Below are 25,918 nucleotides of genomic sequence, written 5' to 3'. Positions count from 1 at the left end.
GGGAGTGTTTCGCAGGTGGAGGCTCAGATACTGGTCACATTTCTGAGCAGTTGTTGGGTATCAGGTTACTAATGTTGGTCTCATCTCTGAGGGGAGGTTGCTTCTATTATCTGGTGAGCGGCTTAGGACCTATACCATTCACCGTCAAACTTTGGCTCCAATTTAGTTTCTGCCTTTCTGATTTCTGACTCAAAGACTTCTCCCTAGAGTCTGGCAGAATTCTCTTAGACCAAATTCAGTACGTAGTCATGTGTCATTTACTCTGAGCTTCCTGGGGGGAGGGGTACAATTCACATAAGGTCACAGTGGCCATGGCACTACCTCCACAGAGGTCTTTTTGAAATAGCATTATGCAGCTGTTCTGGGCTGAGACTGCTTCTAACACTCCAATAACCATTTGACACTGCACAGACCCATTTGGAGGCACTGGTATGCTTTAGCACCACTACTTACCTCTCAGATCCATGAACCCCGGGAACTTTGTGTCCCGGTTCCACAAGACCTGTTTCTCTGTACTGTAAACACAGGTGTTCCTTTGATACTAAATTTTGAAGAAAAAAATGTACACAAGGTTAATTGTGTTCAGCAAAATTATCCTTCAGAAGTGCAAAAGAAATAAAGCTTTCAGAGAGAGAGTAAATAGATTTGTTATCATTGGATCTACCTTATAAAAAAAATTAAAGCATGTTCCAGGACCATGGATGACACCCAAAATAGCCACATCATCAAAAAGCCTCACCATATTATATCCTCCATAGCCATAGAGATCAATTTTAAGTTTTTATATGGTAGACATTAACATAACCCATATAAAGAAAATATTTTTGGTACTCCTCCCCAAAATGAAGAGTATGAAGTGGTCATAAGAAAAATGGACTGTTAAAGTAGCAAATTTTCTTTTTCTTATGCCAAATTGAAACAGCTTTAATTTTAGTCATGGTAGTTTTGGAATTACAATTTCTATTCTAAGGGGTAGAAAAATGAGAAACAATGCTTCACAGAGGCATTCTTCAATCCCACTGAAAAGAGAATCATGTTCAGACATTGCTGATTCTACTGAACACTTAATCTTCTTGGTCTAATTAAGAATAATTTTAAGACATATGACCTGAGGAGTATTTAATTTGAGATTAAAACTTCTGCATGGGGAATAGTGATTCTCACATCTCATTAGTTAGTGAAAGTAACAATATATAAAAGAGATACCATATTTTTATTTTAATTTGTTTTTCATCACGGAATCAAAAGGGAGAACTGGCTCATTGCTAATATAATTGCTCCTTCTTCTTAGTCCTGATAAAATACATTATCTGCACTATTCCTTCGCAGTTTACTACATACTGCTTTTCATGGCCATCGCTTTTAAGTCTAAGTATCCACTTCCTCTCCAGTCTGTTAATTATACAGCAGTGTTTCATAGATCAGCATATTCTTTCGACACATTTACAGCACGTAAAACAAGGTGGCAGTTTCTATTCACAATTTTGAAGTTTTCCTTTGAGGGACCAGGAGCCTCTAGTTCCTATTCGTAGTAGTGGTATGATATAAAGCTTCAATTTAGAATAATTGATAATGTTTTATTCTGTTAAACTTTTATTTTTTATTGTTTCTCTCCTCTGTATTAAAAAGTTTTAATAAGCTTTTATTATGCCCATACTATGAGATTCTGAATGAATGAAACTTTTAAAAGTTCTATTGACTATGGTGATAATGCATTTAGACCTTTGGAAACAATACATAGTCAAATCATTAAAGCTGTTCCAAGCACCACCTGCAAAATTAATTTTCACATTATTATAGGCATTATTATACATTAAGTTGTCTAAGCATAGTGTGGTGTTTCATTTAATAAAAAAACATATTTTAATATGCTCACAACTCAGCAGGCCAAAAATGAGTCTATAGTCTACTGTGGATTATTTCTGAGAGGTAACAATATTGTGAATTATTCACTAGATAAAACTACTCCCCGATTATTCTCATAATCACTCCCAACAGGAAAAGGAAGGAAAGGTTCAGAGTTCAGCTCTAAACAAAATGAGATGTATATATGACAGAATGTTTTTAAATTAATATAGTGTGTCAAAGTTACATATAATGATATGTACTGTGTTTGGTTATGTTACAGTACTTACTATAAACTGTATTTTGCTGTCCCTGTAAGGTATTGTCATTTCATTAGGGATAGAAATTCTGCCATACTCAACTAGAGTTTTCACTTTTCTTTTCTTTTCTTTTCTTTTCTTTTCTTTTTGGTGGAGGGGGGTGAGGCATTTTCAGCTTCAAACTTATGATCTCCCTTCACCCTTCTTCAGCCTCCAGAGTACTGACATTATAGATGTGTGCCAATATAATTATGATATATATACATATATATGCATGTGTACATAAACGTATGTAATGTTTGTGTAATACATAGTACATATGTGTGCATATATTCTGGGTTTATTGAAAGGCTATGTGTAATGTATTGTTCTTGAAATTAGGAAGAATTATAGTCAGATACTATAATATTTTCATTTCTTATCTAATTTTTATATGTGTGGGTATTTTGCCTGCATGTCTATCTACCATGAACATGTAGTTCTTGCAGAGGCCAGAAAAGGGTGTCATATCCCCTGAGACTTGGGTCCTCTAGATGAGCAGCTAGCACTATGAACTGCTGAGCCATCTCTCTAGCCTCCTAATCTTCCAGGAGCTTTCAAGTTAGTGGAAGCATAATAATGTATATAATAACTACAATATGAAGTGTGCATAGTGTAGTACTATAATCAAGGTACATTTACAAAATTGGACGTACTTTTTCCCATTAGTCATGCTTTTTTTTCTTTCTCATTAGTGCTCATAATGGATTGTTAATGATTTGCCAAATTTTAACCAGCCTGACGGTACTGTTCCCACTTTAGGTATCAACAATAAAAAATGAAGATACCAGCCTCTACTGTAATGAGTTTCAGAAAATTCTGACTGAGATGCAAGAGATTAGAAACATACAGAGCAACATGGATGCCAGATATGCACAAATGAAACAGTGGGTATTAATCTGTTCTCTAGCACCTGTTTCCAGGGTTTCAAGTGTGATTACTTGCAGAGTGGTGAAACTCTACTCTTACTTTACGTGAAATATTTTAGTGTGATGTCTTTTAAGTTAAAACATAACACTGAATCAACTTTTTTAATTCTTGAATTGCTATTAATGAGTCAGTAGCTCAATTATAACTGAGATTGCCTAGCATACCTCTGCACAAATCAGAAGTAAAATTACCAGGATATAAGACAACAACAGAAATATGAGTACTAAGCTAGATGGAAATTTCCATTTTAACTGAGAAAGAAAACTATAAAAGGTTGCTAAATGTATACATTCTGTATTTAAATACTCTGACATACATGCCTAATGCATTTACTGATTCTTGCTTCAGTCTTTTTTTTTAAGTTTGGCCTATATAAAATATTCTTCAGTGTTTTATAAGGAATCAGAGTCCATAACATACCATGCAATGTCTCTGACAGTTAGACTTTTACCCAGGCAATAATATTATAAGGCAAATTTTAACTAGCTAGATATTTGCACAGTAATACCTTTGAGGAAATATTGTAATCCATTATTTACATTAGAGGATATATGTGGGCATGTTTTAGCAAATATTCATCAGCATTCAAACTAAAATTGAATTTTTCTGAAAATCTTTCTGTGACATGCAAATGAACCTTTAATTTCATGAGTCTATCTTTTGTATTTGTCTTATTAAATTAAGCTTTTCATATACAGCAACAAAGAAAGGAGAGAAGGAGTGGAGAAGATAGAAGCATTTTTCATCAACATTGAAAAGAAACCAAGATTTTCATTGAAATTGAGCATGAGCCAGTCCATGTTAATTTTGGATGTCAGTCTGTTGTTGAATGTTAACCACTGTATAGGTATACATCATATGGTGATACTGTTCCAGTGAGTTCTGGTTGGTTTTATATGCAAACAAGTCAAAACACTACTCCTAAATAGTGAACAAAGGAGCCTTCTGAGGTTCCTTCTAAGCAAATATTTGTGATACTTTCCCATTGTAAAGTTTTCATTATTTTATATAATATTTAGAACCAATTCCTGGGAGAATTTAGATGCCCACAGTAAAAACTGAAGCTATCAGAACTATATGCTGAATTCAAGAACAAAAATAACTAGTTCTTAGAAGCTGTCACTGGACCCCTTCATCTGCTACTCTTACTTGAGATTATAATTTAATTGCATGTCTCCTTTTCCTTTCCTCTTTCCAAACTCTCTCATATATTCATCCTCATTCTTTTTATTCTTTTTTATTAATTTTTATTACATGCATATATGTATATTCATATACAAAGATTCCTAAATATAACCTATTTAGTCTGTATAATGCTGATCACATTTGGGCAGTCATGTTGGTGGGACTTTATGGGAGTAGCCTCTGATGTTACTAGGAGACACAATCTCACAGCCAGCTCCCAGATCCACTGGCTTTTCCCAGTCAGAATGTCAAAGATCAATAGAACAACCTACAACAAATGTTGTTGGGAATGTAAACTGCTGATACCACTATGGAAATCAGTGTGGAGAATTCTCAAAAAGGTAAAAGTAAATCTACCATATAACCCAACTATACCACTCCATGGCATGTGCCCAAAGGACTTGACGTCATACTTTACAGATACTTGCTAGGCCCTGTTCATTGCAGCTCTATTCACAATAGCTAAGGAATGGACACAACCTAAATTCCTTAAAACCGACTAATGGAATGAAAATATAATACATATACACTATGGAATACTATTTAGCTGTAAAGAAAAATAAAATAATGAGCTTTGCAGGTAAATGAGTGGAACTAGAAAAGATCACATTGAATGAGGTAACCTAGCCCCAGAAAGACAAACTTCACTTGTTCTCTCATATTGGAGGCTCCTGGCTCTAAATCTTCAGATGTGAGTACATAGCCTGTAATAACTACAGGAATCAGGAAAGTAAAACAGAACCATATCCAGCATGGGGGTTGGGAGTGGGGAGGAATATAGGGGAAATAGCAGAGTACAAGTGATCTAATCAGGGAAATGGGAAAGGAGGTTGCTCCTTAGTGGGATGTGGGGAGGTAAACTCAGAAGAAAGATGGATGTGGCTAAAAGAACAATAAGTATATCTAAAAAAAACCATAAGGAATAATAATATTAACTTTTTACAACAAAAATTACCATCTGTGCTGATGGTGCTCCCTCTGAGAGCTAAAGACCACCTAACCCCTATACCAGACATAAGCCCCCTTTTGAGATGTTGACCAGGGCTGTTGAAGAGACTCTCAAAATATGCAGCCTATTGCTGTTGCTCTTGGTTACCCCCTAAAGGTGTGAAGTAAATCCCTGTTGCTGAAGACACCATGCACTGCAAAAACAGGACCCAGAGACCTCTGAGCTGTAGCTGACCTGAATACCCCTTCCCTGAGGACTAGCTTACATGGTACGAGAAGGTGCCATACAAACTTCCAAAGGAGGGAGGCAATCAACAGCCCTACCCAACAGTGGTGCCTATGAACCATATCAATGACCAAAATGGCAGGATAATCTTAAGGATGCAGTAGTGGTAACCAACTTTAGTGGTAACCAACAGCTTTCTATTTGGACTCAATGACCCATTCAACAAGGATATCATGCCGGGTATTGGAAACCTAGCTAACTACTTAGAGCTAGTGAAATCATGGTTATTGGAGGAGAACCCACAACAACTAATTTAATAAACCAGCATATTCCCTACCTAACAACCATCTATAAACATTTGCCCAGATCAGTGTAGTCTTGACTCCTCATCAAGGAAACTTATCGCTGCAACAGATGGAGGCCACTACAGAAAACTACAATCAATCAAAATGCAGAGTTGTGGCACCCAGCCCCAGTGGATACATCTACAAAACACTACCATACCTAAGGCTCGGGAAACATTGTAGAAGAGAGGGCAGAAAGACTGTAAGAATAAGAAGATCAGGGAATTCGCTGCGAGATTGTGTCTCCTAGTAACAGCAGAAGTTATACTCAGAAAGTCTCACCAACATGACCACTCAAACATGAGCTGAACAAGGATGACACTAGTGGGCATGCCAAAGTTGATGGGGAAAAGCCCAGCAGAACTCAACCCTGCACAAAGAGCTATAAGTAAATGAAAAATCTTGGCAGCAAGAGAGGTAGTTCTCCCCATTAGAAGAACACACCAATTGGTTATTCAGTGCCAAGTGATCAGCCTTGAAAACATACATACAAGTAACATTATATGGACTCAACAGGCTATATTTGGGAATACATATATATATATATATATATATATATATATATATATATATATATATATCAATTAATGAAAAGAAAGAGACCATGAATTTGAAAAAGCAGGGAGAGATATATGGGAGACTTTGGAGGGAGTAAAGGGAAGAGAGAAAAGTTGTACTTAAATTACAATCTCAAAAATAAACAAAAGAGAGTTAACTCTAGAATTTGGGATTGAAGGGAAAAAAATCACATAAAGCATAGATCTTGTCTGTGTATAGGCTTGCCAAAGGCATCTTGATGTTTAACCATGTAGACAGATGATCATAAACTACTTTGTTCTGTCGTAAATTGTCCTTAATATATTTTATTCCATTCTAAATATATTTTTTATATTTAGTATAAAAATATATTTCACTACTCTTTCTCAGTATATATACACATATGTTTTCACAAATCACTGATATATAAAGAAAGAGAGTAAGGATATTATTGCTTGAATCTCTACTAAGAGTAAGATTTTTAAGTATTAAAATTTCAGTTAACATGAGATTCTGTTTGCAGAAAATCAAGACGTGAATTTACCTTGGGATTTTAGGAAGCCAATTTTATTTTACTGCTATAGAAGCAGAACCTAATTCTCTGTCTAAAGCAACAAGGCTTTCTTAAAAATATTGTTCTGCTCTTAGTAACTCCTGAAAAAGAGAATTCGTTAAGAGGATAAGATTTTATATTTTATCAAGATAATGGCTTTTTAGTCTCTTGATTTTGCCAGTCATTTGGTTATTTAAAAAACTAAGTTTTAATGAGTCAAGGTTTATTTGAGTGTCTTCATGTTAGTCTGTTAAATGCCCACTTTATAAGAAGTTATTTTCTAAGACAACCTTTGTATTTTTATCACCCACTGCAGAGAGCTGTGTGTCTGAACATTATCTAAATGCTATGTACATGTTGACAGAGCTAAAAGCATATAAATTTATATATGCAAAGCAACCAACAAGTGCTATCTTTAAAACAATATCCATTTATATCAGGACTTTCAACTTATAAATACCAAAAAGGCTTTTTAAAATTTATGCTACCTATAATCACTCCTATTGAAATGAACATACTGCCATTTGAGTAGTCCTCCTATTTAAAACCTGACCCTCATCTATTTGATTTGGCTAATAAAGAATGTTTGTTGCCAGTTCCTGGCATTAGAAGGAGCCTTAGTACCCTCTGGGCCACAGCTTCTGTGTGCTGTTCTGAGGAAATATGCCCAGATTTCACTTCAATAATGCTGATCCCTTCTTAATCACAGCTGATTTCTCAGTCCCAGATTACCAGAATCAATTATGTCAGCAAAGCAAAGGTTTCACGTCCAAAGATTTCTCGTCCAAAAAATATCACAGGAATGGCCATGATTGTGTCTTTTCTTCTTTCTGAAACTTCACAGGCCAGACCTCCCTCTCCTGCATTACTGTCAGTGTTATCATTTAAGTAAAACAATAGGTCATTAATCTCCAAATATTAAATGATGTTTCCAGCCCCGAGTTCCCAAATCTTTCACAATCCTCCCCCAAACAACCCAATCAGGCCTGTTACAGCAGTACTCCACTGCTACAACAATCTGTATTAATTAGTCAGGGTTCTCTAAAGGTACAGAACTAATATATTAAAAGGAGGTATTTACTAAACTGGTTTACAAGATGCAGTCTGGGATGTGCAACAATGGCTATCTCACACTGGAGAAATGGAGACTTTAGTAGTTAGTTAACGAGGCTGAATGTCGAAGCAGTCCCAATCTGGTGCTGGAGTCCTGGAGGATTACTGAAGAGCTGCTGATCATCAGTCAATGTTGGAACCCCTACCCTGCAAATGGTACTAAGTATGGTATTCTTTGCTTAACACAATAGGAGTGAAATGGTAGTCTTTACAAGTAAAAATAAGGGATCAGAAAGAAGTTAAAGACAATGAATCAATTCTGGTATCCTATTCCACTAATTCTGCTAACACTTTCCAGGTTTTGTGTTCATGTTTCTAATTGTAACATTACTGTTACTTGAACAAAGATAATTAGACATGTTCAAACATTGTGCATTTCAAGCAGTGCCTCTCTAATAATTGAAAAGTATCAGAGGGAGCATATCCGTAAGCACATACATTCAACATTGTTTAGAATGCGGTTTATTCTTAAAACCCAAAACTCAATGAAAATTTGTGTATAAAAACAAGTTCAGTATTAGAAATGCAAGTTGATAGCATGTGTCTCTTGTATTATTTAATAGAAGTCTGAATGTGATAGTTTTGTATAAAGGTAACTTGGAGATTAGTTTGTTCTCATATACTTCTACAAAATCTTTTCCTCCTCCAGTGATAGAAGTTAATTAAGAAGAAATTTATTGTTCTTTTTTCTGAAGTTTCTAGAGAAGTATTAAGGTAGGATTGTGAGAAATCTAAGTATGACATCTGTCATTCGATTGATCTCTGAAGTTCAAAATATCAAGTTAATCTGAGCTTTCAAAAATATAAATGTATGGGTTTGGGCATGCAACTTAGTGGTAGAATGATTTCTTAACGTGTGCAATGCTCTAGGTTATTATCAACATCAGTGAAAACTCATTGCTCTAAATTCTGTGTGAACTTATTAACTAGTAAAGGCAACGATTTTAAACCAAAAGGCAGTAATATTCCACTGGACGATGATGGGTATAATTTTGCGAAGAACATAATGGATACTATTAGTTGAGGTAATTCAAAGTATTTTTGAATATTTTATTTTCAAATTTTTAAGGAACACTATTATCTTCATTTAAGTAATCTATGTTTCAGGGACTATTCAGACCTATGTCTTGAAATCACAAACCTAAGGAAAAAGTACTGTGAGCAACAGCAGCTGTTAACACAGGTATAAGTTTTTTTTTTAAAGGAGACTTTGTTTTTATTTTCTTGGAAATATTGTTATTTGATGGCACTTTGTGCATAAATATAAAGTACAATATAAAGTCATGTGAAAAACCAAATGATTATGCAAAGTTATAGTTGTACTTTCTAGAACCTCTCACAACCTTCCTGTTTTACTATTGATTTCCCTAAATATTGAGAATGGTGTCATAGTTAAAACAGTCTGTTATTTTCAGGTACTCCAGTGTATCTTGGATTTGATAAGTGGAAACCATACAGGCCTAAAAAAGAGAAAAAGGTGAGTATTCTACAGAGGCGCCTTTATTCTCTTGTCTATTTCTGAACAAGTCAGAATGCATGGATTAAGTATTGCCAGCAAAGAAAAAAGTACCTGCTAAGAAAAGCAAGACATATCATTACCCACAGTAAATCCACTGTCCTAGTCAGAGTTTCTATTGCTGTGAAGAGACACCATGACCACAGAAACACTTATAACAGAAAACATTTGATTGGGACTAGCTTACAGTTTCAAAGACTTAGTCCATTTTCATCATGGTGATACATGGCAGCATGCAGGCAGACATAGTGCTAGAGAAGGTGTAGCTGAAGGTTTTTCTGTGCTTGCCCAGCACCAAGGAGCCCACACCCATTTATAAAATAATCACTCAAAAGCTTATATTAATTAAAACTGTTTGGCCATTAGTTTAAGCTTTTTACTGACTGGCTCTTACATTTAAATTAACCCATAATTTTTATTTATGTTTAGCTACAAGAAGGAGCTGAGAGTCTTACATCTTGATCTGCAGGCAGCAGAAGGAAAAACTATTTGCCACACTGTACATAGCCTGAGCATATAAGACCCCAAAGCCCACCTCCACAGTGACACACTTCCTCCAACAAGGCCACACCTACTCCAACAAGGCCACACCTCCTAATAGTGTCACTCCCTATGGCCAAGCATTCAAACACATGAGTCTATGGGGGCCATTCCTAGTCAAAACACCACGCCCACTATGAAAATAAAATACCTGTTAACTATAAAACATTCACTCAATCTTTTCTCCTTAAGAACCAATTGTTTTCGGAAGTAAATGTGTGAACTAATATATTAGTTATTGGATTGTGAATATGAGTAGAAATAAAAACAAGCAAGAAGTCACACTGGGACTAGTGGTTAGCATTAGGTTGCTGTGCAGGCAATAAAAGAATGGAACATGTACAGAAGGGGGAATGATAGAAGAAAAAAAGAATGAAAAGGGAGGATGTGGGAGTTTTGGTTAAAAACGAAGTGAAAAAAAGAAGAATATAAATATGCACTCAAATAATGTATAACAGTCTCATTTCCCAGGAGGTTGAGCCCTTGAGACCATGTAAACCAAGTTAATCTATATTCTTTGGGAGAGGCAAAAGAAGGATGCAAGTGTATAAAGAAATGAGTGAGTGAGAGGAATATAAGATATGAGCAGTGCTAGACCAAGCTGGTCTGCTATATTGCCCTGAATATTATTTAAAGAAGGAAAACTGAGGGCTGAGTAGAGATCTGCCTCAAAGATGGAAGTCTCAGCTTGTGCTCTCACCTCACTGGAAGGCTGACAGTGGGACTGAAGTCTCTAATTGAAGATTTATAGTGGAATCTTATAATACTATTGTGGTGTATGGTGATAGTTTTATTGTTACAAAGAATATTTCCTTTTTCCTGATTATATTCAGTTAATGATTTCAGTATAGAATCATATATTCATAATTTATTTGAAGGATTTTAATCCTTACTAAAATGGATCTATTAATAAATATATCCAGACACCGTTATGGTGAATACTTACTTTGAACATAGTAAAATGTCCCAGGCTTATCTGTCTTTTGCCTTCCCCAGCTCTAGGATCAGGTATAATTCAAGAAGCTTTTACTCTGTGCTTTATTTAGTTTTAGATTACAAGATGTACTAAAAGATTTAGACATTTTGGGAGGTGGCTAATATACAGAGATACAATTCCAAATGAGCATTGACTCTTTTAAGTGATTTAAATGTGAAGTGCCCTTTACCTCTGATACTAAGACCTATAGCACTAATTTCTAATGGAAATCATTATGTCAAAGGATGACTAAAACTTAGTTTCTATTCAACACAGCTGGTTGACCACTGCAACATTAATATATCTTAAGACATTAAATTTGTGGATCTCATTGTAGGTCATTATCATTTATACCTGGAGCTTCAGATTCTGAATGGGATCATCAGTATTTACATATTCCAGATGACAAGAAGAAAGAAGCTGTAAGATTTTGAAGTAAAATGGTGGTAGTGGATGGCTTAAAAACAAACATTTGTTGTCAGTAAATTTTCTAATTCTAGTTCCTGTTTTTTTTTATATAATTGTTAAATAATTTGAATGGGAATTGCATCAATTATGATCCAAGAAATAGTAGATACATTCAAGGAGCATAGTCAACTCTCATTTTCTCTAAACTTTTTATTTAGATGGAGATAGTAAAAGATGGTTACGAACTTGTTGAAGACAAATGTAAAAGTCTCCTTGACAGAGTTTTACCAATTTTGAAAGAATCCAAAAACTTAATTTCATCTGTAGACCAGCCAAGTGGAGATGATGGGTAAGCAGATTTGTGGGCAATCAATATATTGGTAATGAAACATTATACTGGTGATACATTAGCAATACATTATTCATTTGTATATATTTATTATATAGTAGTACTCGAATTCATTTAAATGCTTACTCCCCTTCATAAACAAACAGTTTGAACTGGATTTTATTATTGCAGAACAGCATAATCACAACAGGATATATATATGTGTGTGGGTGTGTGTATACATATATATATATATATATATATATATATTTGAAATTCTTGTATAAAATTTTCATTTATAAAAAAGAAATGTTAAAGGGCTTAAGACAAAGCTCATTGGTAAAGTAATTCTCCCCACATGGAATTACCTAGTTTTAATGACTCAGCAATACAAAAAATAAATCAGAGCATATTACAAATTTAATAAATGTAATAAGCACTTTTTTTTAAAAAAGGGAAAAAAAGTTGAGATTTTCAGGAACTAGGGAGATGGTTCAGGACTAGGGAGATGGTTCAGTGGGTAAAGTGTTTGCTGTGCGAGTCTAAAAACCTGGGTTTGGATCCCGAGCACCCACATAAAAGCTGGGCATAGAGACCAAATTCTTTTTTTTTTTATTTGGTTGTTTGTTTTTTGAGACAGGGTTTCTCTGTGTAGCTTTGGAGTCTGTCCTGGAACTCACTCTGTAGCCCAGGCTGGCCTCAAACTCACAGAGATCTGCCTGCCTCTGCCTCCCGAGTGCTAGGATTAAAGGCATGTGCCACCACCACCTGGGGAGACCAAATTCTATAACCATAGCATTGAATAAAAGAAATGGCTAGATCTTGCATGCTCACTGTCCTCTTAGTATAGTCTAAATAGTGAGCTCCATGTTCAATGGAGAGACACTATCCCCAAAAATCAAGGCAGAGGAAAATAAACACATCCTATTTAGACATCTACCCACTACATTCATATCCTCAGGTAAGCATACATGCATATACATGCATATACCACATACCCACTGAATTGTTTTTAGAGTTTGTATTCATGCTAAAAATTTAAATATAATTACGTAATTCCTCCCCTCACCATTCCTCCCTTTAGCCCCTCCCACATTCCCACTCTCACTCTTGTATTTATGGCCTCATATAGAATATGAGAAAATGTATATATGATAAAATGAATATATATATGTATATATACCCATTAATATATAAATACAACCCTCTGAGTCAGTTTAGTGTTGTTTGTATGGTTTGTATGTATATGGTTTCAAGTCTGACAACTTAGTATTGGATAATCAATTCATGGGCTCATCCTGGGGAAAACTAATCTTCCCACTGTCAAAAGCCATTAGGTGGCTGTTGTTCTTGTCAAAGCTGAGCCTGTGAGATTTCCTCCTTCTTTGTTAGCAAGTCTATTGCTGATGGTCTTATTCAGGTCTTGTTTATGTAGTCATATTGTTGAGGTATAATGAGTATAGCTTCCCTGTCATTTCTAGGAGACACAGTCTTGCAGAACTTTTCCTGGTCCACTGGCTCCTACTATCTTTCTGCCCCTTCTTTCCCAATGTCCCCTAAGCAGATGAAGACTCTGTGTTGTAAATGTATCCATTGGGGCTGGACACCCCACACTCAGTTGTTCTTTGCATGTTGATGCTTTGTGAGTTCTTTGTAATGGTCTCCTTCTGTTGCAAAGGGAAGTTTCTTTGATGAGGGGTGAGCACTATACGTATTCTGGGTATTACGTATTCAATATATAGTTAGGAATTATGCTGTCTAAGTAAACTGGTGCTTATGAGGCTCTTCTTTATGATTCATGACTTCTCTAGCCTGGTAGTTGGCTAAGTTTCCAGTTCCAGGCACGATTTCTTTACTGTTGAGCAGGCACTAAGTCCAATCAGACTCCTTGTAGTTATCACAAAAATGTGCATGCCACTATGACTTGGAGCATTTTTTGTTACATGTATACTTTTCTATGAGTTCTTTGTAAAAGTATCAGATTTTTAAACCAATATTTAATTGTATTATTTGTGAGGTTTTGTGTATGCTATTCTTAAGACTGTTTTATTGATGGGAAACATTAATTTTTGTTTAAACATTTAAAACATGAAATGCTTAGACATTTGTTTAGACTTTTTGTTTGTTGGTTGATTATTGAGACAACCATGTACCCTTGACTGTCCTGGAATTCACTATGTATATCAGGCTGGCCTAGAACTCATAGAAATCTGCCTGCTTCTTCCTTTCAAATATTTGGATTAGAGGCATGTTCCACCATGCCTAGTCTTGTTTAGACATTTAAAGATGCCTATTTAGATAAATGGAAGGTCAGATGGAGTTTTACAAGTCTTACAGGAAGAAAAGAGTTTTATAAAAGAATGTCTAGCAAGGAGACTAGGGAAGGAAAAGCCTTCTAGTGAACATTGAGAGGCAGATATTTATAAACTACCTTAAGGCAATATCAAAAGGAAACCCAAGGGGTAGAATATTTTGGTGGGGGTGAAATATTTGAGGCAAATGTCATTATAGCTGTGAGCATGGGAATCCTAGACCTAGGAATACAAAGGATATTAGCAAGCTGCTAAGTTACCTGCATCTAACAAATGTGTTTAAAGGGAAAAATAATGAGAAGGTCGTATTTTTATAGGAAGAATTTAGAGCAATGGACCTTGAATGAAATTTTTGTACAGAGATTATTTATTTATAGATAGATATATACATACATAGATACATAGATAGATACATAGGTAGATACATACATAGGTAGGTAGACAGATCATCTTAAAGCCAACAGTATGAAAGCCTTCTGGATAGTGAATGTCATGTGTGCCAAATAAACAGGGGTAAATATTCCTAACAGTAGGCACATCTCAAAGTCAAAGTATACTGAAAAGCACTACTAAAGAAAGAAGTAAATGTATCTCAAACTTTATGGCCTCTAGAGAACAATTAGAAAGTTCTCAAATATCTATAACTGTACAAATTTGCCTGAAAGTTGAACTGATAATTTATCTTCTTTGGTTCAATGTGTAGGTGTTCAAATATGTGAGAACTTTCTGCTTGTCAATTCAGAAAAAAATAAGGAAAATATGGCTACTGATACAATTTGATTATTCTGTATGAGAATTTTTATAAAATTTATATGTATGGACATTTCCCTGCATGTGTGTCTGCTCACCCATTGTGTGCCTGGTGCCCATGGATAACAGAAGAAGGCCTTGGATTGCATAGAAATAGAGTTACAGACCATTGTGAACCAACATATCAGTGCTGGGAATTGAACCCAGCTCTTCTGGAAGAAGAGGTTAACAGCCAGTGCTGTTAAGCAGTGATTCATCTCTCCATCCACTGATTATTCTACTGGAAAGAAATCACTAATCCTATGATGAAATTAACCTCTGCTATAGTGATACACTCATCAGTGGCAATTTTAACTTGTAGTGTAGCTTTTGTATCTTTCCCTTGATATAAGCTTAAATATAATTTGCTATATAATATAATCATCAAATAACTATTTTCACCTTCATATTTCCTCTTTTAAATGACATGAAAATAATCCCCATACTTTTTTTCTCAATTAAAATTGAGGTGACACAGTTTAGTACTAGAATTTATTCATAAATGATATTCTATTGTCTGTAAATACATTTTACTTATCTACTGACTGGTTAATTGAAATGTATTAAATGTAAGTTATATGTATGTATATAAGTTATATTATAAAATGTCTACATTTAAATTTTCTATTTCAGCTATTTATAGTGCAGTTGCTGGGTTGTTAATTGGCCATCATAATTCTTTATTAGAGTATTTTCATTACTCCAATATGATTTTTCATTCCCACTTATAAGACCTACTTTCTGTCTCTAAAATTTAAATTTGATTATTCTGGACACTTCATATCAATAATATCATACAAGTAATCTTTTGTGTTTGGTTTATTTATCTTAGCATATTTCCAAGGTTCATTTATGTTTCATTGATGATTAATAGTTTAATTATTTTTATTGCCAAATAATCATTTGATCTGTCAGTATGTTTGAGCATTGTATCATATGTTACATAAATGAAATTAAAGAAGAGCATATTGGCACTATATAAATTCTTTGATCTGAGTATTGAAAATCTGCTTATACAATATAAATAGATATACTATAGCCCATGTGATTTGAACTCTTGAAACATGTTGAGTTAATATTTTTCTGCATTATGTTTCAGAAAAGACCCTAACGTGCCAGTTCCGGACATACCTATGAATGAAGATTCACTGACCATTCAATTGGATTTGACCATACCATTTTTCCAAGAACAAATAACTGAAGAATGCTTTGTACAGGACCCAAAGGATTTTTCTTTGGAATTAGAGCTTTCTCCTCTGGATTCAGTTTTGATTGCAGAACAATCAGACACTCTGTGTAACAGTATAATGAACAGGTATTTGGTGTCTTCCATCTTTAATTTAGATGTACATATACATGGTTTTGAAAAACTGTTTAATAGTATGCTGAGAGAAGCGATTAAAGCAACATTTCCCCTGGGTACCTCAATTCCTGACATTATCATTGCTTCTCATGTATTACAGATACACTCTGATGATGCATTTAGTGTTTCTCTTCTAGAATGAAAATGAGAACCCAACACTGTTATTGTAAAATACTCAATTCTATACCCAATATTAGCTCTCAAATCAGAGTGAAATTTCCTGCATGGAACAGAACTATAAGAAAAAAAGGAGAAATGTCTTCTTTTCCTGAAACTTGAAGGTTGTGTATGCTTCAGCAAAAATACTACTCAATTGGAACCATAAAGGCACCATTGTCAGCACATCTCTGTCCTGAGGATGTCTGCCTGAGTTTCACCTTCATCAGTAGTGCTTACAATTGTCTGTTTGCATGTGTTATCATCTTACATTTGCATTATTCCTCATTACTGGCTCACATTTATTGACCAATCTCAGAGGGACAAAGACCACATTTAGTCCTTGGTAGGCCTGATATATAAATATTCTCTTAACATACACACCCCAAAGGAGCTTCCTCAGCTTGATCCCAAACTTCAGTGTAGACTCTTAGACATGTGCATAAAATAACAACTCTAGACAATAAAAATAATCTATCTTTTAGGGCACTGAGTCTCACCAGAACCATAGCTAACCATGACAACAACAGTGTCTATTGGGATGATTATTTTGCGTTGTTTTAACATTGATGGACTTGACCATCAGAGCTGAGTCCAAGATCTACTAGATTAAGAAAGATATAGGGTGCCGGGCAGTGGTGGCACACACCTTTAATCCCAGCACTCGGGAGGCAGAGCCAGGCGGATCTCTGTGAGTTCGAGGCCAGCCTGGGCTAACAAGTGAGTTCCAGGAAAGGTGCAAAGCTACACAGAGAAACCCTGCCTCGAAAAACCAAAAAAAGAAGAAAGAAAGAAAGAAAGAAAGAAAGAAAGAAAGAAGAGAAAGAAAAGAAAGAAAGAAAGAAAGAAAGAAAGAAAGAAAGAAAGAAAAGAAAGAAAGAAAGAAAGAAAAAAAAGATATAGGGCGATCCATGCATGTCTGTAATCAGATTGGTGAATACCCTAATTGTTGTCATAGAACCTTCATCTTGTAACTGAGGGAAGCAGATACAGAGATCCATAGCTAAGCACTGGGCCAAGCTCCTGGAGTCCAGTCCAAGAGAGGGAGAAGGGATTATATCAGCGGGGGGGGGGGGGGGGGGGGGGGGGGGGGGGGTTGTCAAGATCATGATGGGGGAACCCACAGAGACAGCTGACCTGAGCTAGTGAAAGCTCACGGACCCTGGACTGACAGCTAGGGAGACCCTCTGGATGTGGGTGACAGTTGTGTGGCTTGGGCACTTTGTGGGGCTCCTGACAGTGGGACCAGATTTATCCCTAGAGCATGAACTAGCTTTTTGGACCCCACTCCCTATGGAGGGATACCTTATTCAGCCTTGATGCAGGGAGGAGGGGCTTGGTCCTGCCTGAATTTGATATGCCAGGCTTTGTTGATTCTCCATGGGAGGCCTTACCCTCTCTGAGGAGTGGATGTGGGTGGGGGGAGGGAGAGATGAAGAGGAGTGGGTGGTGGGGAGTGAGGAGTGGAGGGAGGAGAAACTGTTATTGGTATGTAGAGTGGAAAAAACTTTTAAATAAAAAAAAAGAAAGAAAGATATAGAGAGAACCAACGGATTCCTATGATATCGGCCTATAAGAATTTAATAGCTTCTTGAAGTCAAGTTGAGTAGAAATACTGGTGATAATACTTGATAGTAATGCAAATGTTTCTCAGAACTCCTAGTTTTCCTAATTAATGACAAAATGAAGTCAAGAGCCTCAGAGGTCCTGACAGAAAGTTAAAAAAAATGTGTAATACTTTTGCTTACCAGCTGATGTGTGTGTCCCACTCACTCAAGTCTGTGACTCTTTTTCTGTTGTTGTTTTGTATTTGTTTTTGTTTTTGTGAGACAGGGTTTCTCTGTGTAACAGCTCTGGCTGGTCTTGAACTCGCTCTGTAGACCAGGCTGTCCTCAAACTCAGAGATCACCTGCCTGTACCTACTGAGTGCTGGGATTAAAAAGTGTGTGCCACCACCACCCGGCGACTCATCTTTTGATGAGATTTAGACTAGGTGTTCTTCACTGAGAGGAATCAAGTCATTTCTAAACCAAAATTTGAATATATACAATCTCATAAGTGTAAAGAACTCCTGGTCATTTTTGGTCAGCTAGTTATGAGTTATGGTTCCTCAGATCTTACTCTTCTGAGACAGCAATTTGTTGTCTTTATTTTGTACCAGATGTGCAAAAACTGTGGCGATTGACATCTTTCTCAGGTTGAAAAGTACTTCCTATTTAGGAAGAGACTAACGTGGTCTTTTTCTCCCATCCTTTTCTGGAGTTCATCGGGTTGAAAACTCTGAAATTTTACTGAGAAGTGGGCTGAAATCTTACAGCAGTAGGCTTTATACTCTGCAAGTGAGATATCTGTAACTGAAAAGTGCAATATTAGTTTTATGGTTTCTTAGCTGAGAACCCAGCATAATCTTTTCAGCTTACTGTCCTCTGGATTTCTCAAAGATTATTTCCTAGAAGTAAGAATATCATGGTTTGCATCCACCTTTACTCCCTATCTCTATGTTTCTCATTGAAGGAATAAAATGCATCATACTGAAGGAAACTTGGTAGAGCTAAATTCATTATTATCTAGGAAGGCAGTGAATTATGACTTTGATCATTTCAGTGAGGTAAGCTCATCAACTCAAATTTGTGACTTTCTTGCATTTATATTTATTGTTCAAAAATTAGAATGATATATGAGAATTAGCACCAATAACATCAGGCCTGGGAGGCAAGAATACTTGTGCTTTTACCTTGACTTTTCCAATTTAGTATATTTCATATTTGCCTAGTTTTCTGAAATCATTATGTCTCTCTTCCTTATAGCAACATCACAATTTGTCTTTACATGAAGTTTTCCTTTCTCCAGCAACTTAAAATATTAAACATTAAAGTAGTCCATGTTTTGCTTTTAGTGATTTTATGTATTCAAAGTTGCCCTTCTTTTCACAGTGTCTTTCGGTGCTATACAAACTCCCCCTTTTCCATGATAGCTAGATATTTAGATGTTTATTTATAATGTCAGTACATTTAGAGGATTTTCCTTGTAATTTCTTTTCAGTCAGCCTATTATGAACTTCCTGTTTTGATGGCAAACAAATCTAAAAATTTACTCAATATGGATATTGTGGTAGAAACCAATGTAAGATCCATGTCTCATCTCTTTATTACTTTTTATACATCATCTCTTTGTAATTTACTGGTGAATATTGCCATAGTAGATTTAGCAGAATTTTTTTCAGTTAAGTGAATGATATAAGATGGCTTATATTTATAATAGCTCATTGACTGATTCACATTTTTCCTCAAGTGCCTTAATACTGATTAATTACAAAGGTTGTCCAGCATAATGTGTTTTTAAGATTTTAATACTTTGGGGTACTTATAACATTAAAAATCCATTTATTCAAATACAAATTCTTTGTTCATACATTTACAAAATAAGTACTGATAATAAATAATTGGCAAGCTTTATACAGTATCACAAATACTTATAGTACATACACATATAGTTCCAGCTAATTGGGATGCTGATGCAGGAGAATCTCTTGAGTCCAGGAGTTCAAGGCCAGCCTAGACAATATAGTGAGAACTTATCTCAAAATTTTTTGACATATGCTTCTAAATGAATTGCTGTTTTCTTGGCAATTGCTTTCTTTATAAATTACACAAAGAAGACTCTTATTATATTCCATACTATAGGATCATAATTGGGACTGTATGTTCAATTTAATGGGCTTTTATGCTATAGATACCCTGAAATAAGATATTTTTCTTGTGAATTTTCCTCAAGTGTCAAAGGGAAGTATAAGAGTAAAGTAATATATTTGCTAATATTCTTTTCACAAGCTATCATAGTAGCAGGCTTCCATAAGGTATTTCACACACATTTCATTTTGGTTGAGTCTCCCTGCCACACTCCCCTTTTAGTTCCCTCCGTCTCTTTTTCTCTGCTGTACCCCATATGCCTCTAGTATTCCTCTTCTACTTTGCTCTGTTGTTTTCTCCATCCTGATCCCTTAAAGCCACTTCTTTGCCATTCTAATGTACCCTTTGCGAGTTTCTTCACCTTTACCATTATTTACTTCTACTATGATACATATATCTAACAGTTAGAGATTACTATCCACATATGAGGAAGATCACGCGGTGTTTGATTTTCTGGGCTTAGGCTACTTTGCTTAACACATGTGTTGTCCCATAAATTTAATTATTCTTTATGAATAAATTGGTAAATTGTTAAGAGATCTCAACCATGGGGGAGGGCAACTGAGTTTTTATGACTGACTTAGTGTTAGTATCACCACATTACTCATCTTCCACCCATTTTTTAAAAAGTTACTATAGAATACCACCCCCTTTCTCTTATGCCATGGCTTTATAATTATGGGGTGAAAATATTTCACAAAGGGAAAATCTGCATTTTAGTCTCTGACATGGCCAAATATCTGAATATTGAATGTACTACTGTATTATTATCGGATAGTTACCCCAATTTTATCAAGGAAATCTTCAATTTTGACTGGAATTAATTGGGTTATGAAATGCCCATAGTTATTACTAGAAATTAAAATAGAAATAGAAAAGAATAAGACAGCCAGTTTTTGAAAATGTCTTTATTAAAGTCTTTCTTGGCCAGGGGTGGTGATGCACACCTTTAATCCCAGTGCTTGGGAGGTAGAGACAGAAGCATCTCTGTGAGTTCTAGGCCAGCCTGATCTACAGTGAGTTCCAGGACAGGCAGGACTACATAGAGAGACCTTTTCTGAAAACAAACAAACAAAAATCTTCCTTGCTGAGTGAGAGTGGGTGCATGGAAGGAGTTAGAGGGGGTGGAAGCTGGGAGGGACTGGAGGGAGGTAAATGACACAATTATATATTAATCAAAGTGTATAAAATAAAATAAATTTTAAAAAATCTTTCTCACTTGCCTACAAATAGTAAGAGAAAACAATTCCTCCTAGACAACTGTCTTTAAACGTCTATTTACAGGTCATTCTCTTAGCTTAGTAAGATCATATGGTTGTTGTTTTAAGACAAAACAAACCCCTATTCTCTCAGACTGATTTCTCCAATTAGGGAAGCTGTATAGGGGGAAATCATTCTTTTTCCCTGCTGATCAGCAACGGGTCTAGAACTTGAGGGAATTCATTCTTGTTATATTGTTTAGCCAGGAATGATCGGAAGGAAGTATTGTTTCCTTTTTGCCAGGCATAGCAGGCATATTTGGTGAGTCTCATTATTCACATTCAAACACGTGTGTTTGAAAACAGTGCCTACTGTGTTCGCTTCTGTCTGCTCCAACAAATATTGGTAGATATTAGTTCAAGTCAAATGGAAAATAGACCTGCATGGTACAGTTGGCTCTGGATGTACTGTGAATTAGTTTTGTTCTTCTGTCTAAACAGCAGTTAGAAAACTATACTTTTAGAAAACAAGATAAATGGAAATGTACCTTTCTTAACTTTGTTAATCTCTCAAGAAATATGCTTCTTCGGGTGCAGAGAATTGAAACTGTGGCCTCGTGTTTGGAAAACACACTACACAGTTACAGCCTCAAGGGAAAGATTTGATCTCAGTTATTTAACTTTATCACTGAAAATGACGTATTGATAAGGACTTTAGTATTTTCTCTTTGTACCCAGAGTGTAAGTCTAATGGAAAACGAAGGAGAAAGAAGTCTGCTAGAAGCCAGTGGGGAAAAAGGTATAAAAGAAAATTTGTAGAATGATCAGAAAATGTATACCCAAGACCCAGGCTCACAACTATCCATATGACATTCGGCAAATGATTTAACATTTGAAAGTCCTAGTCAATGCTTGTGTGAACTACTTTTCTTATTTCATAAGCTATTTTAAATAAGATTATACATATGAAAGAGCCCTGATAATGACTCTATAAACTTCAGGGACAGTATATATGTGACTGATTTTAAGACAAAAACCATGACCAAACATTAAAAGGATGTGGTATAATTTTGTGTTCCTCACATGACATTAAAAGTTCTTTTTCAGAAAATAAATCCTTTATTGTTTAGTAAGCCTAGTCATTCACAGTCAGCCTTCTATTTTATGGTTGGTGTAGTCTGCCAAGTTTATGTCTAGTGGTTAGTACCTCCTTAATTCAAAACACATATTTGGATATAACTAGATCTCTTTTTCAATACAAAAAAAAATGAATCACCTATAAGTATAGTAGGAAAGGCTGATAGTAACTTTTAAGAATACATTTTTCTTGGCTAATATGACCAATTTAAAGAGTGTAACTCAGAAGAGTAGACAGATAACACTTAATATCTTCCACGAAGCATTTAGCAGTGTTACGACTTGTGAATTATACTTTGTTTTCCTCCTACATCACATGTAACAAAGCACTGTCTTTCCACAGACAAACATGTGAAACAATGCATGGAAAAACCCCAGCTTTTACTATTAGATGGTACACCAATATGTGATTTTGGAGAAAATCTTCAAGATTCTAATGACCTCCTTTTGGATAATCTGAAGAATCCATCAAATGTCTTATCAGCCTTATGTGATCATGATTATGTAGCCTTCAATATTTCTACTACACAAGAAGATACTGCAAATACTACTGAGAATATTGAAAATATTGTTCCCCAGTTATCTGCAGAAGCCAGTGGAGAAGCCAATGCATTCTCGTTTCTCTTTCTCAATCCTGTTACTAATAGTTTTTGAAGAGCATGTTAAACTTAATCTTCTATTAGAATTTATTTTGAGTTTCAGTGAATCTCACTTTCTGCTGGGAGATAGATATTCCATGGATGTTGGCTAGTGTATCTGTTTTCATCTTGTAACTTCTGTAACTTAAAAATATGTTAAAATTACTGTCTTCCAGTATCAAGACAAGCTTTGACAACTAGGATGAAATTCAAACCACAGAAAGATAAGGAATATATTTAAATTTTGAAATAACAAAAATTTAGTTTTTAATTTTAAACCAATAATATTCTAATACCTTATTTGTGACTACAACAGAGATTAGTATTATTACATTTTTCTAATTAGCAAATTAATGTAGCTAACTTTTGCTTATAGTAAAGAAACAGTTATTCCAAAGTTTACTGAAACAAATCTCATGTTTAAAAGCAAGATTTTCAGTTAATGAAAATGATACAGTTAATGTTACTCCTAGATTTTACAGGTAAAGTTATTCTATAGTTATCCACTTTGTTACAGTCTTACACAATGTTTAATTCCTAAAAAAGTTAAAATTTAAGCAGAAAATGGTAATTTTCTGTATAATGGCCATCAGCATAGACAGTCAAATTCACCTAAAACCTTGGACAAGAAATCCGAGAATCAAACTTTAGCAAAGTTTTTACTTAAAGCATACAGAAACCCCAAAACAAATGACTTATTAGAAATTGAAGTAAAAAATTCACAGCCAGCCATTTCTCAACTCTACCTCTCATTTCCAAATGCATCTTTAGCTTTATCAGTATTCTTTAACTCATACATAATTATTTCATAGAATGTCATGTTTCAAAAATAGTATGGTTTTCCATCACCCTGGAGCAGTTTTCATACAAACTATTCCAACAGCGGCATTCATACACGCCTAAGCATTGAGCATCATAGCACTTAGAGTTCAGGATTAGCTGTTTACTTGAGGAAGCACCAAAGAACATGTTGAAGGCTTTCTGTTAGTACACTGAATACTAAAACATCAAGTTTTTAAGGGCTTCAGTCTGTGACACTTTCCTACCGCTTGAGTCCACCTGCTAAACTCACAACAATGAAGTCAGCTTTACAAGGAAGGGAAAATAGCTCAGTGTTTTTGGTCTCTAATTTTAAAAAGTGTGTGCTTGTTTAAATAAAATAGTTTGTTTAACTTTGAAAAGTCTTAAGGAAAGTCCAGATCTCATGAAGCTATGGCTGAGCTTTTAATATGCAGGGGTGAAACAACATATTTCAAAAATTGAAAAATATCTTGTCACTGTAATGTTCTGTAAGTCAATAAAGAGCAGAGCATACTTTTCACAGTATCGTTTTCTTTGGTGTACACCAGGACCTTTGACAAAAGGATTGAAACTTCTAGGATGATTGTATGTGTAGTTAGGAGAATGTATCACACACGTACATAAATTTGTGTTTGTGTTACTTTAACTTCAAAGAAACTCGTGATTTTGACTTAATAATTCATGTCTTCTGGAGCAAATCCCCACCATGCACAGTGTATCCTTTCCAACTCCATTTTATCGTATCGGTTTAACCAGTCACTACTCCTTTCCCCCATAACAACTAGGACCCCATCTCTGTTTAATTCTTTAACTCCCTCTTCCTACATTTTACATATTGGATATCCTACAATTCCTCCAATCAATTGGCTTTAGCTATATCATGATATAGTAAGCTTCCAAATGAATTTTCATACCCCCTTCTTTTGATATTAGTTTCCCCCCCTTTGTTCTTCCTAGTTCCCTTCATGCTCCAGTGCCCCTGCTGGGTTAAGCCTTTCCACTTAGAGAAATCTACCTCTCTGTTTTTCTTACCTATAATCTACTGTCAGCTCTCCCACAATTGCCCCTTTCTAGTTTCTTGCTGTCCAATTATTCACTAAGTTAAATATGTAACACAAAAGGTTGGAAGCTAGGATCCACATGTGAAAGGGACTATATGGTGCTTTTTTTCTGGTCCTGCATTAACTCTCTCAGTGTAATTTTTCCAGTTTCATCCATTAACCTGAAAATGTCATGATTTTATCTTTGTTTTATCACTGAGTAATACTACATTGTGTGTATGTGCCACATTTTTCTTATTCATTAGTTAAATGATAGACATCTGGGCTAATTCCATTTTTGAGTTTTTGTAAAAAAAAGCTGCAATGAACATGGATGTACATATATATCTGTAGTGGAGGGATATAAAGTACATTGGCTACATGCCCAGGAGTGGTGTCACTTGGTCATATGGTGGTACTATTTCTAGTTTTTTGAGAAACCTACATACTGGTTTTCAAAGTGGCTTCACTAGTTGGCACTCTCACTAACAATGTGTAAGGGTTTGCCTTCCCACATGCATGCCAGTACTTGCTGTCATTTGTATTCCTAACAATGGCAATTCTGACCAGGGTGAAATGGAATCTCAAAGCAGTTTTTCTTTGTTTGCATTTATTTATTTAATCAATTAAGTTTTAGCATTTTAGACCCAAGTTCTGTATTTACATCATTTCTACCAACTTCCTCTACCCTCCAAATCCTCCCATGCCCACTCTACTCCCTCTCAAATATATGACCTCATTTTCTTTAATTATTATATATATTATTATTTCACATATATTATTTCAGATATATGTGTGTGTATGTATGTATGTATGTATGTATGTATGTATGTATGTATGTATATCCTACTGAGTTTATTTAGTATTTTTGATATGTGTTTAAGAATGACCACTTGGTGACTTGGTGTTGCCTAATCTATCAAGGAACCCAAGAAAATTAATTCTCCCTCTCTCAGCAGTCATTCGTTACCTATAGATCTTCATCTATGGGTCTTGTGAAATTTCCCCCATCCATATTGGAGTGTCAAACTGGTGTCTTTGTGCAG

The 25,918-nt window shown here is 35.3% G+C and overlaps 1 protein-coding gene across 1 annotated transcript in view; it reads left to right on the top strand.

The window, feature by feature from the left end:
- The window catches only part of LOC128114920 (heat shock factor protein 3-like), a 61,485-nt gene extending 38,438 nt beyond the window's left edge, over positions 1–23,047 (top strand). Inside the window, exons 4-12 of the mRNA XM_052745371.1 lie at positions 2,907–3,031; positions 9,088–9,163; positions 9,396–9,457; positions 11,350–11,434; positions 11,639–11,769; positions 15,949–16,164; positions 18,883–18,976; positions 21,995–22,055; positions 22,737–23,047. Coding sequence (XP_052601331.1) covers positions 2,907–3,031; positions 9,088–9,163; positions 9,396–9,457; positions 11,350–11,434; positions 11,639–11,769; positions 15,949–16,164; positions 18,883–18,976; positions 21,995–22,055; positions 22,737–23,047 — 1,161 coding nt within the window. The remainder of the gene's footprint in view (positions 1–2,906; positions 3,032–9,087; positions 9,164–9,395; positions 9,458–11,349; positions 11,435–11,638; positions 11,770–15,948; positions 16,165–18,882; positions 18,977–21,994; positions 22,056–22,736) is intronic.
- Positions 23,048–25,918: the final 2,871 nt, after the last annotated feature.

Source organism: Peromyscus californicus, unplaced genomic scaffold, assembly GCF_007827085.1.
Source record: "Peromyscus californicus insignis strain IS unplaced genomic scaffold, ASM782708v3 Scaffold_10__1_contigs__length_136768540, whole genome shotgun sequence".
In the NCBI taxonomy this organism is placed as follows: domain Eukaryota; kingdom Metazoa; phylum Chordata; class Mammalia; order Rodentia; family Cricetidae; genus Peromyscus; species Peromyscus californicus.
The sequence above is the reverse complement of the archived record's forward strand: the minus strand, read 5'-3'. Positions and strand labels throughout refer to the sequence as shown.